The sequence below is a fragment of the Pseudorasbora parva genome, chromosome 4, assembly GCF_024679245.1.
Source record: "Pseudorasbora parva isolate DD20220531a chromosome 4, ASM2467924v1, whole genome shotgun sequence".
Lineage (NCBI taxonomy): Eukaryota > Metazoa > Chordata > Actinopteri > Cypriniformes > Gobionidae > Pseudorasbora > Pseudorasbora parva.
Window position 1 is genome coordinate 40,389,164 of NC_090175.1, and position 15,508 is coordinate 40,404,671.

The window sequence follows — 15,508 nt, forward strand, 5'->3', positions numbered from 1 at the left end:
CCAAATAATGCATATTACAGTGAGTAAAATTATGTGGTTTGAATACTCCATAATTAACATCCCTTCAAGGGAGTTTAGAGAGAGTGTAAAAACTGAAAATAAATTAATAAAAATAATAAAACGAGATTAAGATAATACAATTATATACAAATAAATAAATCATGACCGATTATTTACAAAATATTTTCCAGTATTAAGAAATATTTATATTATTTATTTTTTACAGTTAATAGACGCAAAAATACAAACAAAATAAAACGTATTTAAACATTTTATTATTATTTTTTTTAATTTTTTTAATTATTATAAAATACGTAAATGAATAAATAAAAGCGAAATAAATACAGTAACAGTTCTATAACAGTACAGTTCTAGAAATTAGGATTTTTTTAGGATTGGGTCCGAGGCATAAAGACCGAAAATAAAGACTCACTGCCAGGCGGTGGCGGTGCAGTTCAGTCAGCGCAGGTTATGAAAGACAAGCGCTGGTTTTTATTGGCTGGAGCTGCGGAAATTCAAGGTCTCACTATCGTCAGTTCATTCCCTCAACCAATCGTGCCGCCGCCCGGCCCTTATACGTCAGTCTCCTTCTTGTCACAGCCAATCAGCGGACAGCCTCTGCCCGCACACATCGTCTCCTCTTGTCTCAGCCAATGGTCCTATGTAAAGTTCTAATACATTAAAAGCGACCATACTGCCAGCGCAGGTAGAAGGAGAGCTTCTCACAGGTGAGTCGTGCTGAAATCCACACTTATATAATAGGATATTTGTTGTAATGTTCAAAAATTATTTGCGCTCTTTCATCTGCCCTAGTTAGAGTTACAGCTGTAGAACAATGTAAACACACGTTTAACATGTACATAATGTAAACAGGTTAAATTTTACGTTTAGACTACATAGTGCACTTGTTGTTTGTTAAATTATTTCAATAGATTGCTTTAGAGAGATAATAAAATGTTTATGGGTTATGATTGTAATTGAAAATGATGACCAAAATACCCAGTGTCTCTAATCTTTACGTATGAATGATTTGTGTATGAATATTTATGGTTATGCAACCAGACCAACTTATTTAGTCTATTCTGGCCAAAATATTACCATGCATATTTAATAATTGGAATATAATGTGAAATATCACCACCGATCATTTTAAATTTGTATTGAATTTGTCACCAAAAATGCATATTAAAGGTATATAAATTAGTTTAAATTGGAAAACTAATGTCAAGCAACATTTGGATGTTACCAGAGATCAAACTCATCTCGACTTGGCTTTTATTTCAAGTTAAACTCATTTAAAATTGTACTTGAACTTGAAAATTGTACTTGAAACTTGAAAACTTGGACTGGTTTCAAAAGACTGGACTTGGACTCTCTCAGAGGCTTATGAACATATTGTAACTCGTATTAATATTTTTGGCATAACCCTGTCCTGACCATAGACTGTAAAAAAAAAATAATGTCCTGACATGATGCAGTTCCATATATACTACCTGTTCTTCAGGCAAACCTCGTTCTGAGCTAGATAGCTGAGTATCATTGATCTTTATTCATGCCATGTGTTTATACAGTTACTCATTTGGAGAGTCCCCCTGACTCGCTGCCATGGAGGTGAACGGCACAGCCAACATTCTGTCTTCTGCGTATCTGGCGGTGGAATATGTGGATTCATATCTTCCAGAAAATCCGCTGCAGGAACCTCTGAAGCATGCGTGGAACCACATGCTGCAGAACTACAGCAAATTCCAGATCGCCACCTGGGGCTCGCTCATCGTCCATGAACTCATCTATTTCCTGTTCTGTTTGCCTGGATTCATCTTTCAGTTCCTCCCTTTCATGCAGAAGTATAAAATCCAACCGGTATGTGGAATCAAAGGAATTTTTTGTTGTTGTTTGTTTGTTGTTGTTTTTTATGGATATTTATAGATTTTTTAGTTGTTAAAAATTGTATTTTGTTAACTTCACGTTTTTATTGTTGTACTTGCAGGATAAACCAGAGACATGGGAGAGACAGTGGAAGTGCTTTAAGATGCTGCTGTTTAATCACTTCTGTATCCAGCTACCGCTCATCTGTGGGACATATTACTTTACTGAGTTCTTCAGCATCCCTTATGACTGGGAATCCATGCCTCGCTGGTGAGAAGACCTCTCTCGCTTTATAATGTGATTCAAATAGAAGTTACAGTGAAAATCCTGAGGGTTGTACTGTGGCTGGCTTTAAATAAATCTTTTTTCAAGTGGGCCTTGTTTTCATTTGTATGATCTCTCTCACCTTCTCAGGCCTTATGTATTGGCCCAATGTTTTGGTTGTGCAGTAATCGAGGACACATGGCATTACTTCCTTCACCGAGCGCTACATCATCGCAGAATCTACAAGTACATTCATAAAGTCCATCATGACTTCACTGTAAGTTACTCACATTCTCACCAATATACACACAGGGGGCCTCATTTATGAAACTTTTGTAAATATATAAGCAAATTCTGTAATTTGTAAAAGTAATTTGCGCGTAAAATGGACCTTTACAAAAACTCTGCTCCAGATTCACAAACACTTCGTATACCACAGATTCGTTAGTAAAACGTGTGTATGTTAGTGAATTCCAAACGTGTGTAAAAAGGATGCGCGTGCACGCCTATTCAGAATTTGCATATTCCCCGCCCATGAGTTACAAATTCAAATGATGTGACTAGGAACGCTGTGGACTCTTCTGGAATTTTTTTCTCAGGTTTGGATCCAGGATTTTGCATAAATGTTGAAGAGACTAATTGGCCATATAACTAGCAATAAATATTAAATTATCGTGTGTCCACCAAAGCATGTTTTAGCCAGCTAAACACCTGCAGCTGGTGGTGCTTGAAAGCGCTTTGCAAGGGGAGTGTTTTTTCCAGCTGAGATACTTTGGTAGCTATGATACAGAATATCCATGGCAGTAATGTGATACTAGTATCTCATTTTGAAGAATATTTCTGAATTTAGAAATGCAGTAAAAAACAAACAAAAAAAAACAGTATTATCTTCTCTATTATTGTTGTTCGGTTCGTGTACAAGTGGGATGAATTGGTCGGTGTAGTTTTTGTCCCACCCCTCCTGCACTGTGATTGGACGGCCTGGTAAAAAAGAACAGTGACGAGCGCTGCCTATTACCCAACGTTTAACAGTACAAACAAAACAAAAAAGACTGCGTAAATCAGCTCCTGAAATGTTATTATGGTAGTCCTCCACTACATAGTGCATCAAAATGCAATGTCATCAGTTTGTCATCATCGTACCAACTAACATTTTGAAAATTTTTGTGATTCCGAAAATTTACATCAGAGCGGCTTTACGAACGATTTACACACAAATTCGTTCTGCTCGTGTTTCATGGATGAGGCCCAATGTGCAGATTAAGGGAAACTATAAGTCAGCCAGTTTTCTTTTTCTTTTTTTCCCCCCATTGGAGTGGTATCCCTTGAGCCCTTTTCACACTGCTCGTCGGACCCGCAATATTCCCAGAACATTGCCGGGTTGCCTTCTGTGTGAAAGCAACCACGTCCCGGAATTGATTACCGAACTGAACCCGGGTCGGGGACCTAGTAATATTGCGGGATTCGACCCGGGACGAGCGCTGTGTGAACAAAAGCCAAAACTAATGCCGCAACGTGTACGTAGTTATCGTGCGACTCCTAGAGCTTGTTTTTTCAATAATACAACCCTGCAGTGCCAGAAGAGCTAGTCTGTGTTTTAAATGCAGAGAGTGTTCGTATACAAAAGAAACTCAAATTAAACAAGCAGAAACGTGTGCAAACTGGACTCAAGTCGAGACCACGGAGCTCCTTACTATCCGCGCTGAAGCTGAGATCGCTCGCCATTACACGTCACATATACGGATGTCACGTGTCAACTCGATCCGGGACCGTTACGGGTTGTGTGTGAGTGCACATATTACGGTATTTCGCTGGCAGTGTGAATGGACCAAATCTAGCGGCCCGGGAACAAATGCCGGGTCGCATTATCCGTGTATTTGCCGGAATCGCAGTGTGAAAGGGGCTTTGGTCTGTTCACCGGTTACGCTTTCACAATAATTTTTTTTCACAATGAGTAAATCAGAATCTATCCTCCTGCTTTAAAGGAACACTCCACCAATATGGTTTATTCAACTTCTTTCCTACATTTAGATATGTGGGAAAATGCATTTTTTGTCTCAGTGTATGCATTGTTTTAGTTTGGCAGGGTCGCCGCTAGCTTAGCTTAGCATAATGAATGGAATCTTATGTTGCCAGCTAGCATGTCCAGAGGAAAAGTAATCAAAAAAAAAAAAAAAGAAAAACACCTAATTACTTCTTTTGTCCTGCGTATTCACAATGAGTACAAATAGTGATGCAGATTAATACTAGGCGATTTCCATATTGTTCTTTGTGTCAGCGTGCCTTAAATCTTATTTTTTATTACATTTTTGTCTTAATAATGATAGTTGATCTATCATCTTTGTGTGTGTGTGTGTGTGTGTGTGTTAGGCTCCATTTGGCATGCAGGCAGAATATGCCCACCCTGCTGAGACTTTGATTCTGGGGGCTGGATTCTTTATTGGCATCATGGTCTTCTGCAATCACATGATTTTGCTCTGGGCCTGGGTCACATTCCGGCTGCTTGAAACCATTGATGTTCACAGGTAAGCTCAGTGCACACAATAAAATTGAATGTGGACTTGTCATGGTCTGGATCAGTACATTTGGCTACGTCAACACTATTATGCTGATAATAACGTATTGCAATGTTAGGGGGCACTATAGTACACATATTTTGATTAGATACACTAGATCAGGCGTGACCAACTCCTGGAGAGCCACATGCTTCATCCCAATTTGCCGATTTATACCACAACCTAAAACATGTACACTTTTTGTAAAGAAAAAATACATACTTTTGAGCGTATAGCAGAAGAGTATGCAAGCTTTGGGACACACTACTGTACTCGAACACACCTGCCATGTTTGTAGTTTTTTAAACTTTGTATCCATGTTTGTAGTTCTAATCGAATCCTAGTCCAACACTCAATGGGTTGTGGGCAATAGTATCCGTTAGAGTGTGCATCGATCTGCACTTCGAATTCTAACCTCACACAAACCGAAATAGTAGACCATCCAGATGTGTTTGGAATACCCGTTTCAACATACTACAATATGCGACGTACTATCAAATACTATTTATGACATATAGTATACGAATAGGGACAGTCCTGCAGAGTTTTGCTCCTACCAACCCTAATCAAACACTCTTGAACAAGATAATCAAGGTCTAAAGAGTTTTTATCAGGGTTGGAGCTAAATTCGGCAGGACTATGTCTCTCCAGGACCAATTAATTGGATTTTAAATTATTAAACTATATTTTGCGTGGAAATATATCCTGATAAAATATTTTACAATACTTTTTTGATCATGTCATTTATCTTTATAGAATGCTCTTTGTGTTCTTTGATATGTTCTTTGACATTCCTTCATTTGCCCTCTTTTTAGTGGTTACGACATTCCTCTGAACCCCCTACATTTAATTCCATTCTACGCTGGAGCTCGTTTCCATGACTTCCACCACATGAATTTTGTTGGCAACTATGGATCTACATTCACCTGGTGGGACAGACTTTTCAACACTGACTCCCAGTTTAACAAACATTACACACATCATAAAGCTGAGAAGAGCGACTGATTGACAGAGATTTCTCTTGCATACACTGATGCTTCATCATCACCTAGAATGATCTATCTCTCATGGACTCCTATGTGGGCTTTGGTTGGTCTGATGCTTTTGCATTGCCTCCCCCTGGACACACTCTCTGTAAAGTATTTAAAATCAATGGATTCAAATCAATGCAAGGTTCTTAAAGCAATGTGCCTTTGAAAAGGGAAAACACACCTCACAGACCACTGATCACAGTACTCCAATGGACTGTTTGTTTAGGAATGAAAGGATTTCAGCCCGTGTTCTGTGCTCTCAATTATAAACATTCATATGTTTCAAGTGATGACATTTGCTCAAAAGCACTTTACTTAAACCTTAACAATGATGCAATGTTTTAAAATCTTATTTTTGTAATGGCTTTTTTTGCTTTGTTGCCTTTCCTGATTATTTTCGCAGAATTCCTGTAAAGATCGTATAACTTTCCTCAGTGACAACCCATAGCATATAAATGTGCTTTGATAAAAATAATTAAAAAAAAACAAGATAAAAAAACAATGGTTCATAAGGGAGAAAGCTAACTGAGGTGTTAGCTTTTTCATTTGACGGCAACAATAAAAACTAATTAACATAAACACTGACTCTGCAGTTGTGCTTCAGTAAAATCATTGTACATGTCAAATGTCATATTACAGTACGTAAGTTCCATATGAGGTGGGTATTGTCCCACAAGTGTGTGTGTGTGTGTGTGTGTGTGTGTGTGTGTGTGTGTGTGTGTGTGTGTGTGTGTGTGTGTGTGTGTGTGTGTGTGTGTGTGTGTGTGTGTGTGTGTGTGTGTGTGTGTGTGTGTGTGTGTGTGTGTGTGTGTGTGTGTGTGTGTGTGTGTTAGAAATTAGGGGTGAGGCAAGTGGACCTCAGTAATGAAGCTCGAAGTACGGCACCACCTGCAAGGTTGGTGAGTGGGCAGCAGGGGGCGCCCTGGATCGGAACTAAAATTTTTTTTTTTTTTTTTTTTTTTTTTTTTGTTATGTTTCCAAAAATAGACTCACCTAAGCTATTACCATGGTGTCTGAGATATTAACCAGATTTAAATATGGTATGGATTCCATTATGCTATATGTACCATGGAATTATTATATGGTACATTACTGTAGCTACTACAACCACAATATTTTTTGTGAGGGGTTTTAAGCAGTCTACTATCATTATATAATTTCAGATTATATTTTTATTAGTATATATTTATTTGTTTTCGTTTGTTTATGTAATGTCAGATGATCTAGTGATAGGCCTACCTCTAGAGACATTATTATAAACTGATTTTTGGCATAGTCTATGACCCTAGTAGCTCATATTACTACCAGTTTATGTAGTATCTAATGATATTTATACGTCTACTTCACAAGTATGACATTTCAACATAAATACTGACAGTATTAGACTACTGAATCAGGAGTTTAGTTTATCAGGCATCATTGTCATAGTTAATATAGCATGCTGTTATGGTAAGTTCCTTTTTAAGGAGTTTTTATCTATAAAACTATTATTTACCCAGATAAAAACCAGGACAGAAGAAGAAATTCATATAGATTCGTAACTTGAGACTGATATTATTTTATGTTTTTGGTGGTGGTGGGGTGGGGGGGAATCAATCCTTATTTGTTAATGCTAATTTTATATGTATTATTAACACACCATCAACTCTCCTACAATCTGCTGTGCCATTATTGAAAAAACCCTGCACTTTTGGTATATCAGTTATGTACTTTATGGCTTATAGTTATTTTAATATAATGTTAATATCCAGTAATGTGTATCCACTGTACTTTTAACTAAATATGACGATTGGATACATTATACAAAATCGTCATTACATAAGCCACGCCCCTGCAGGGGTAGCACCGTGCGCGTTCACCGATTACTCGTGTGTAATCTTGAGCTTTCTGCAGCTTCGCAGTTCGCTCTCAGATAAGAGTAACGTGGTTTTGGAGTAACGTCCGCTATCTCACGCGCGTCCCCGCGGCTAAACAGGTAGTCTAGTCAGGAGTCAGGACTCGCGCCCACGCATCAGTTCTGCGGATCCATACGGGGCACGACACAGAAAACGAGAAAGAGAGAAGACAGGAAAGAAAAGAAAGACAGACAGCAGTGCTAAGAGAGACAGAATATAAATACGTGAAGAGAGACGAGTGTCGAGTGATTCGAGAGACGGGAGTGATGACGGCGGCGGTGTTTTGCGGGGCTTTGCTGATGCTGGCCCTGGCCTCGGGCGGGGATGCTGCGGGCGAAGGAGGTATCTCGTTTGAGTACCACCAATATGAGGAGATGCGGAAAGCTCTGGTGTCCGTGTGGCTGCAGTGCCCCTCCATCACCCGCATCTACACGGTGGGGGAGAGTTACGAGGGCCGAGAGCTGCTCGTGCTGGAGATGAGCGACAACCCTGGCGTCCATGAGCCTGGTGAGAGATGGTCATTAATTATGCCAGATTATTATAAGAAGACCACCATAGCATTAACCAGTGAAGCTATATAGAGCCGCATAAGCAATCGTTTTCCTTTGTTTTCCATGTTTATCCATTCTCTACGTGAAATTAGATCAGGTTATTCAATAGCCAATCAATATAGTGGATTTTCAGATGACAGTCGACCATTTACCCTTCCAATTAAATCAGTTTTTTTTAAGTAGGCCTATTTCAAATTTTAGCCTCTTGCAGACGAAAAAAAGATTATTAAAATGAACACATAATGAGCCGAACACAATCTCTGGCCCCCGCGTGTCGAACATCCACTGAATGGCTATTGACATTTATGAATTTAAAATGAAAGTGCTACAATTTATTTAATAGCATATTGGAATTCAACAGGGTCTGCATTAGAGACTATTTTGCGTCTTCGCAATGGTGTACACCGTCTCTTATTTAATAATATTGCAAGTGTTTCATCGCGTTGAGCGCGCAGGTGCGCGTTGGTGTGTCTGCGCGCTCTCAGAGTTGTGATGACAGCAGCTCGCTGTGCGCGTGGACGCCATTTTACGAAGGGTGCTGTATGAATCTGTTTGCAGATCAATTACAGATTCAATTACACTGCTTATTGAATGCCTTCTTACCAAATAAATCAATACACGTAGCCTATTGATATTTATTAGCTTACTTAAATAGACTGTACAACAATGAAGGTTACCCAGATGAGGGGCAGTTACACAGTGTTGCCTCGGACAGTTGGCACTATTAAGAAATCTCTGATTGCTGAATGTAGGATAGTTATTGACCAATGGGATTATAGAGAACACTGGAATAAATCAGTATTGTTGCTAAGCACATTTTATGGTAGGTTTATGCTGTTATTTTCTTAATTGTTGCACATGTAATTAAAGGGATATTTCACCCAAAGTATGACTATAAGTACAGAAGGCGGTAGATATTTTACTTTATAAAGTTTTAAATATGGATCTTTTCGTTACACAAACCCATCAATTCGCTTCAAATGCCTTTTTTAACCCCTTGGATACGTGTAGATTACTTTTATAGGATGGATACACTTTTTGCGATTCAAATTTTGGGCAGCCATTATAAAGCTTGGAAAAGCCAGGATATTTTTTAATACTCAGATTGGATTCGTCTGAAAGAAGAATGTCATATTAGAATGGCTTGAGGGTGAGTAAATCATGGGATAATTAAAATGTTTGGTGGAACTATCCCTTTAAAGGTGCACTATATAGTATTTTTGCAGTAAAATACCTAAAAATCACTAGGCCAGTGTTATATATTTTGTTCAGTTTCCAACTATTTGTAAATTGTGAGAAAATTGCTATTGTAACCAAGGAGCCAGGGCATATGAGGGACTCGCCTGTCAATTTGCGTCGTATCTGCGTTCCCCTCGGTTTCCGGTTTTATTCTGTAGAAACGCTTTTCTTTAGCAATGTGAACAAGTGTCACAGCAGCCGCTGAGCGAACTCACTGTCTAGCATAATTTTAAACACACTTAAATTTATCTAATATGATAAACAGAGCAGCGTTACCTCATACTAATGACCAAAAAGTGGATATGGCGCCCGCGACTGTGTCCCGTAATCATAAAAGTCCCATTGCTTGCGAGGCGAGTGTTTGCATAACAATCGCTCCAGCGGCCTTGTTCAGCTCCCCCAACACTCTGTCCTGCTCTATTTTATTCTATAGTAACGTTAATAAACGCATCCATGAACATGATTTCTGCCTGAGTCCTATCCCGATTGTTTTCCACAGGCTGGTAGGTGAAGACCGCATCCCAAGATTCTGAGCTCAAACTTCATCAAACTACGCCTTTGTTTTGAATAGGCGCTGTCTAGCTAACAAAAAAATTACATAGTGCTTTAAAGGGATAGTTCAAATTGAAATTAAATGTTGATATGTTTTAGCTTACCTCATGGGCATCCGAGATGTAGGAGTATTTGTTTCCCCAGTAGTTTCAATTTTGATCATTTTAGGTCAAACCGTTGTTGTCTGTGCCACACATAATACAGGTCAATGTCAGATGAGCATACATAGAGAAGTCCAAATTAAACAATCCCCCATCGTAAGTATGCTCTTTGAGGTGGTGACCATAGACCTGCTTTATGTGAGGCACAGACAAGAACGGTTTGACCTAAAATGATCAAAATTGAAACTACTGGGGAAACAAATACTCCTACATCTCGGATGCCCATGAGGTAAGCTAAAACATATCAACATTTAATTTCAAAGTGAACTATCCCTTTAAGTTTTGAGCAATACAGGCTTAAACATACATGTTTACACAAATAATATTCATACTATCATTACATTTGTGTTCTGTTGGCTACTACATGTAGGCTACTATGGTAGGATTTTAAATCCTTGAGCCGAACCTATATGTATATTCATTTAGTTCTCATAGTTAATTTAGTGTGCTCTACTTGGATTTTGGATCTTTTCCATTTACAGTCTGGAATTAGGCTAACGGATTAAAGGATTAGTTCACTTTAAAATGAAAATTACCCCATGATTTACTCACCCTCAAGCCATCCTAGATGTATATGACTTTGTTCTTTCAGATAAACAGTTATATTAATTATATTAATATTAATAAGTTATATTAATAGATAAAAACCCTGTCTCTTCCAAGCTTTATAATGGCAGGAAGATTAGTTTCTTGTAAGAAAAAATCCATATTTACTCCACACGGCTCCAGCGGTTTAATAAAAGGCCTTCGAAGCAAAGCAATGTGTTTGTATAATATCCATATATAAAACCTTTTCAAGTAAAATATCTAGCTTCCCCCAGACAGCCTTCCGTATTCAACTTACGAAAAAAACGTAACTGGCATGATGTATGATGGCAGATGTAGCGTTACGGTTTTCAGCTGCGAGAGGCCTTACACTTTCTGCACAACTTGAATACGGAAGATGGTCTGGTGGAACGTAGATATTTTATTTTATAACATTTTAAATATAGATCTTTTTTCTTACACAAACGCATCGCTTTGCTTCAGAAGGCCTTTATTAACCCTCTGGAGGCTGGAACGGTCTGGAGTATTATTATTATGGATGGATGTGCATTTTTGAGCTTCAAACTTAATGGACCCTAGCTTGACGTGGTCATACTCATTTCTAGGCAGAATATGAGTCTGAAACTGCTCCATTGGGCTGTGATTATTAGGCGTGTTTCAACCGAACCAGGAAAGACCTCAATTGGATAGACCTACAACCAATCAGAGCAACGAAGCAACGCATTGTCAAAATGTCAACATAGTTCAACTGCACTGTGTTGCCAAGTCCGCGTTTTTTTCCCCGCGGGGTGTTTTCTATGTCCGCAACTATTATGTGATATATAGACCCATGAGTGCGATTTTTTTAGCAGGCAACTTTTCCAAAATAACATACATTTTACCCCCCCCAAATGCCATTTCTCCCCCAGAGAACCAACCGCTATTGTTTAGGGCTAGTAGTTGGTGGGTTTTGTTGTAAAAATTTGGCAACCCTGTCTGCACGCGCGCTGGTATCAGGCTGGAATACACGATTTTTGCCGGTGTTGTAAAAAAATAAAATCATTTAATGATACACAGAGTACTTACCCAACATGATCATCATTTCTGAGAGAAATTGTGAAGGTGAATGCATATACAAACAAGCTCTCCTGGATTCGAAAAAATATAATCCAAGCCCCTTTGATGACGTGCATGATTACGTTACTGTTTATCATCTGTCCGTCATCGACTAAAGCCCGCCCTGATGATTTCATTGGTCTACTCTATGGATTGAGGCCAGACCGAACTGCCGACCTAAAAAAATTGTGGGCGGGGCTAAGTTTGGCTGGCATCCAGGCTAAATGGCCCCCATCACTGCCATTATAACGCTTGGAAATGTCAGGATATTTGTTAATATAACTCTGATTTTGTTCATCATAAAGAAGAATGTTATATACACCTAGGGTGGCTTGAGGGTGAGTAAATCTTGGGATCATTTTCATTTAAGTGATCTACTCTAGTAAATCTAAGCTAGTTACTGAATACCTCATACTGAATCCTACACAGAGGTGCATCAATTATTTAGGAGTGTTCATTTAAGATTATTTGTGTTCTGGTTCCAGTGTTTGTAAGGGGTTTTATGTTTTCTACAGACCTTTTGGAGTTTATAATAAAATGTCTGGGATGTTGAGAACTTCTAATTTAGATAATACAAGCACCTTTACCCTATAATTTACTTTATTTTTATTTACTATATGGTTAGATTAAAGTTTATTAACATTAGTTAATGCATTGTATATATATATATATATATATATATACAGCTATATAATTATATATCTATAGCTAATAATGAAGAATACTGTTTATTAATACTGTTAAGCATTTATTAATCTGGGTTAATGTAAATTTCAATATACCAATGTATTATTTAAAGGTGAATAAATTAATGAAAAAATAAAATCAAGAAAGATAAAAAAACTTAAATAAAAAAAATTCTTATACATTTAAAAAAACATCCATTTAATAAATAATAACATTTTATGCTATTATAATCTTATAATTAATTGTCAATAAATGCTGGGAAATCGAACCTTGTTGTAAAGTGATACTTATACAACACTGTGAAAATACTAAGTGATAACATATAGGCCAGTTCAGCTTTCATCACATCTCATTTTCAGCTGTAGTCATGTATAAAAAAAAGCATAACAAAAAAGACATTTATTTAGAAATGTCTATTCTTGTTGACTAAGCACAGCTGGTTCACAGTCCAGTGCAGTTTGTGCTGATGTGGAGTTCTGTGTGTATATGTGTGAGAGAGTGAAGGAACACATGTGTGTTCAGTTGTGTTTTTGTGTATACGAGCGAGACCAGTAGTAAGAGCCTTTATCCTAAAAGGTAGGGGCTGGGCCCCTGTTCCTTAAATAGTATGGTTGGCTCTCTAAAAGTGTGTTTGCATAGATATGACTCATTGCATTAAGTCTTTTATTGCTACCAGATGAGTTTCCAGCCCTACCCACAGCCTGTAGCTTCGGGCAACCAGCTGCAACTCAGCAGCAGCAGCAGCAGCAGCAGCAGTGTACAGATGCAAGAGAATGGGATATCAAAGAGAGGCCCCATTGTGAGGCGGCTCTGCGTCGGGTGCTGCTAGTGTTATGTGTTACGGCATGGGCAGAAATAGCTGTTGCCCTGGAGACAGATCAGCTTAGCACCATGAGCCATGCGCTTCCCTGTGCTCAGTCAGATGAGGAAGAGGATGAGTGGAAGAATTAGCACGCAGTGCCGTCTGCCACGGGGGCTGGGATGCGCTGAGAAACAGGCCATCTGGTGCTCTGCTGAGTGAGCATGTGACAACACCTATATCAGATACACATTCATCCATTAGCTTGCAGAATACAAACGTTTGAAAAGATCTGGCCTTTTCACTGCCTTCTTCCAAGGGGGTTTCTTAAGCTCTTCAAACAGATGAAGTGTGTTTTATATTAATGTTAGTATTGCATATGCATATTTCCATAATGCATGTTCCACAAATACACATTGGTATTCCAGGACTTTTTAAAGCATTGGAGCGACACATTTAAAAAAAAAATGTATATATTTTTTTATTTATTCTTTATCTGACAGGGACAATGGACAATAAAATATTACCCCAGAATTAGCTACACAGCTAAATTTCATCTGTTGTCCCTGGGCAGGAGCACAGCAAATCATCAAAAACATACCATACAGATTAAATGTCAAAGTTTACATGAAATACAAAAACATGTTAAAAGTTGTGTAACTTGTATAGTAAGTGATCACAAACATGAGTTGACTTTAAAAATCTTTTCAAATATATATATATATATATATATATATATATATATATATATATATATATATATATATATATATATATATATATATATATATATATATATATTTATTTTTATTTTTTGTGAGAATGCACAAAATTATACAAAAATACAATAGTTTGACATATATATTTTTTAAATTACAGTCTTAGTAAAAATTAAAAAATAAATAGACAATTTAAATAAAAAACAGTAATATTGTGACTGAAATATTATTACAGTTTAAAATAATGTTTTCTCTTTTATTATACTTTAAAATATAATTTATTTATGTGATGCAAAGCTGAATTTTCAGCATTACTCCAGTCTTCAGTCACATGATGCTTCAGAAATCATTCCAATATAGTGATTTATTATAAAAGATTTATATTTTAAATAAATGCTGTGCTTTTTAAACTTTTTATTAATCAACGAATCCTAAAAATATAAAATTCACTGGCTATAAAAAATATTTAGCAGCACAACTGTTTCCAACATTGATAATAAATCAGCATATTAGATTAGATAGAAGGATCATGTGACTGAAGACTGGAGTAATAATGGCTGTGATGAAAATTCAGCTTTGCATCACAGAAATTAATTATATTTTAAAGTATATTAAAATAGAAAACCACTTCTCAAAATTGAAAAAATCTTTAACAATATTTCTGTTTATTTCAGTATTTTCTATCAAATGAATGCTTGATATGCATTCAATGAGCAAATGAGCAATTCTATCTACACCTTTTCTCACTGTATTGTACATATTTATTGTCCAGAAAAACAAGAGCATAACTGAAGCAAGCAAAGCACTTTCTCTTTTTTTTTTTTTTGTAGGTTTGTGATGTAAGTGGTATCTTCCAGTGAGCGAGTTCATTAATAAGTTCATTAATAATACATCCTAAAGAGAATCCACATCTGTTCTCTCTCCCTCTCTTTTTATGGTTCACATCATCAGTTTTAGGAGATCTATATTCACATTAGACAGGACTACAGTTTAGTCTTTGATCAATGTTCAGCATTCTGTTTGTAAATCAAACCTTTCCTTTAAATATTTTTGTTTCCCCCACACAACCATTATCTCTGCAGTGATGTTGTTGCTGTGTCATACAAGGCCTGACCTTTTGTGAAATATGTGTGTTTCCACTGCAGAAGTGTGCTGAATCAATTATCTTGAATTAATGGTCTCCTTTGGTCAACATAGGCATGGAAACTAGTGTGTCTATGACGTTTCTGGCACTGTTTGTGTGTGTCTTTAAGAGGTAATAGACTTGCGTCAAGAGCACACACTTCCTGACTGATTGAATTGATGGATTCAAGGCTGGATGGGTTTAGTAGAAAGGATATAATAAAGGATGGAATCAAAACGAAATAATCATTTTTATAGCTGAGGTTTCAGTTGTGATGTTTGAGGTTAGAGAGGAAGAGGGTCTTTTATGTTAAGTAAAGTGATAATGTGAGTTTTTGTTATCATGTGGACATATGAGATCAGAAAGATTAGAATAAAATCCCTTTCACACTTCCTCTTTCTCTTCTTTTTGTGAAGATGAGACAG

At 37.2% G+C, this 15,508-nt stretch overlaps 2 protein-coding genes across 2 annotated transcripts in view; both read left to right on the forward strand.

The window, feature by feature from the left end:
* The first annotated feature begins 610 nt into the window (after nt 1–610).
* Nucleotides 611–6,207, forward strand: msmo1 (methylsterol monooxygenase 1). The gene is made up of 6 exons (XM_067442763.1): nt 611–728; nt 1,572–1,860; nt 1,988–2,136; nt 2,281–2,407; nt 4,501–4,655; nt 5,501–6,207. Exons 2-6 carry the CDS (start codon nt 1,606–1,608, stop codon nt 5,688–5,690), a joined length of 876 nt encoding a protein of 291 aa, XP_067298864.1. The 5' UTR covers nt 611–728; nt 1,572–1,605; the 3' UTR covers nt 5,691–6,207.
* Nucleotides 6,208–7,553: 1,346 nt separating this feature from the next.
* Nucleotides 7,554–15,508, forward strand: part of cpe (carboxypeptidase E) — a 28,413-nt gene continuing 20,458 nt past the window's right edge. The window contains exon 1 of the mRNA XM_067441774.1: nt 7,554–8,118. Within this exon, the coding sequence (XP_067297875.1) occupies nt 7,878–8,118 (241 nt within the window). The 5' untranslated portion in view covers nt 7,554–7,877. The remainder of the gene's footprint in view (nt 8,119–15,508) is intronic.

Excerpts from the sequence above, each read along its gene's own strand:
- msmo1 (XM_067442763.1), top strand. The coding sequence starts at position 1,606 with ATGGAGGTGAACGGCACAGCCAACATTCTGTCTTCTGCGTATCTGGCG. Across the intron at positions 1,861-1,987 it reads AGAAGTATAAAATCCAACCG|GATAAACCAGAGACATGGGA; the intron begins GTATGTGGAATC and ends TTGTACTTGCAG. Across the intron at positions 2,137-2,280 it reads TGGGAATCCATGCCTCGCTG|GCCTTATGTATTGGCCCAAT; the intron begins GTGAGAAGACCT and ends TCACCTTCTCAG.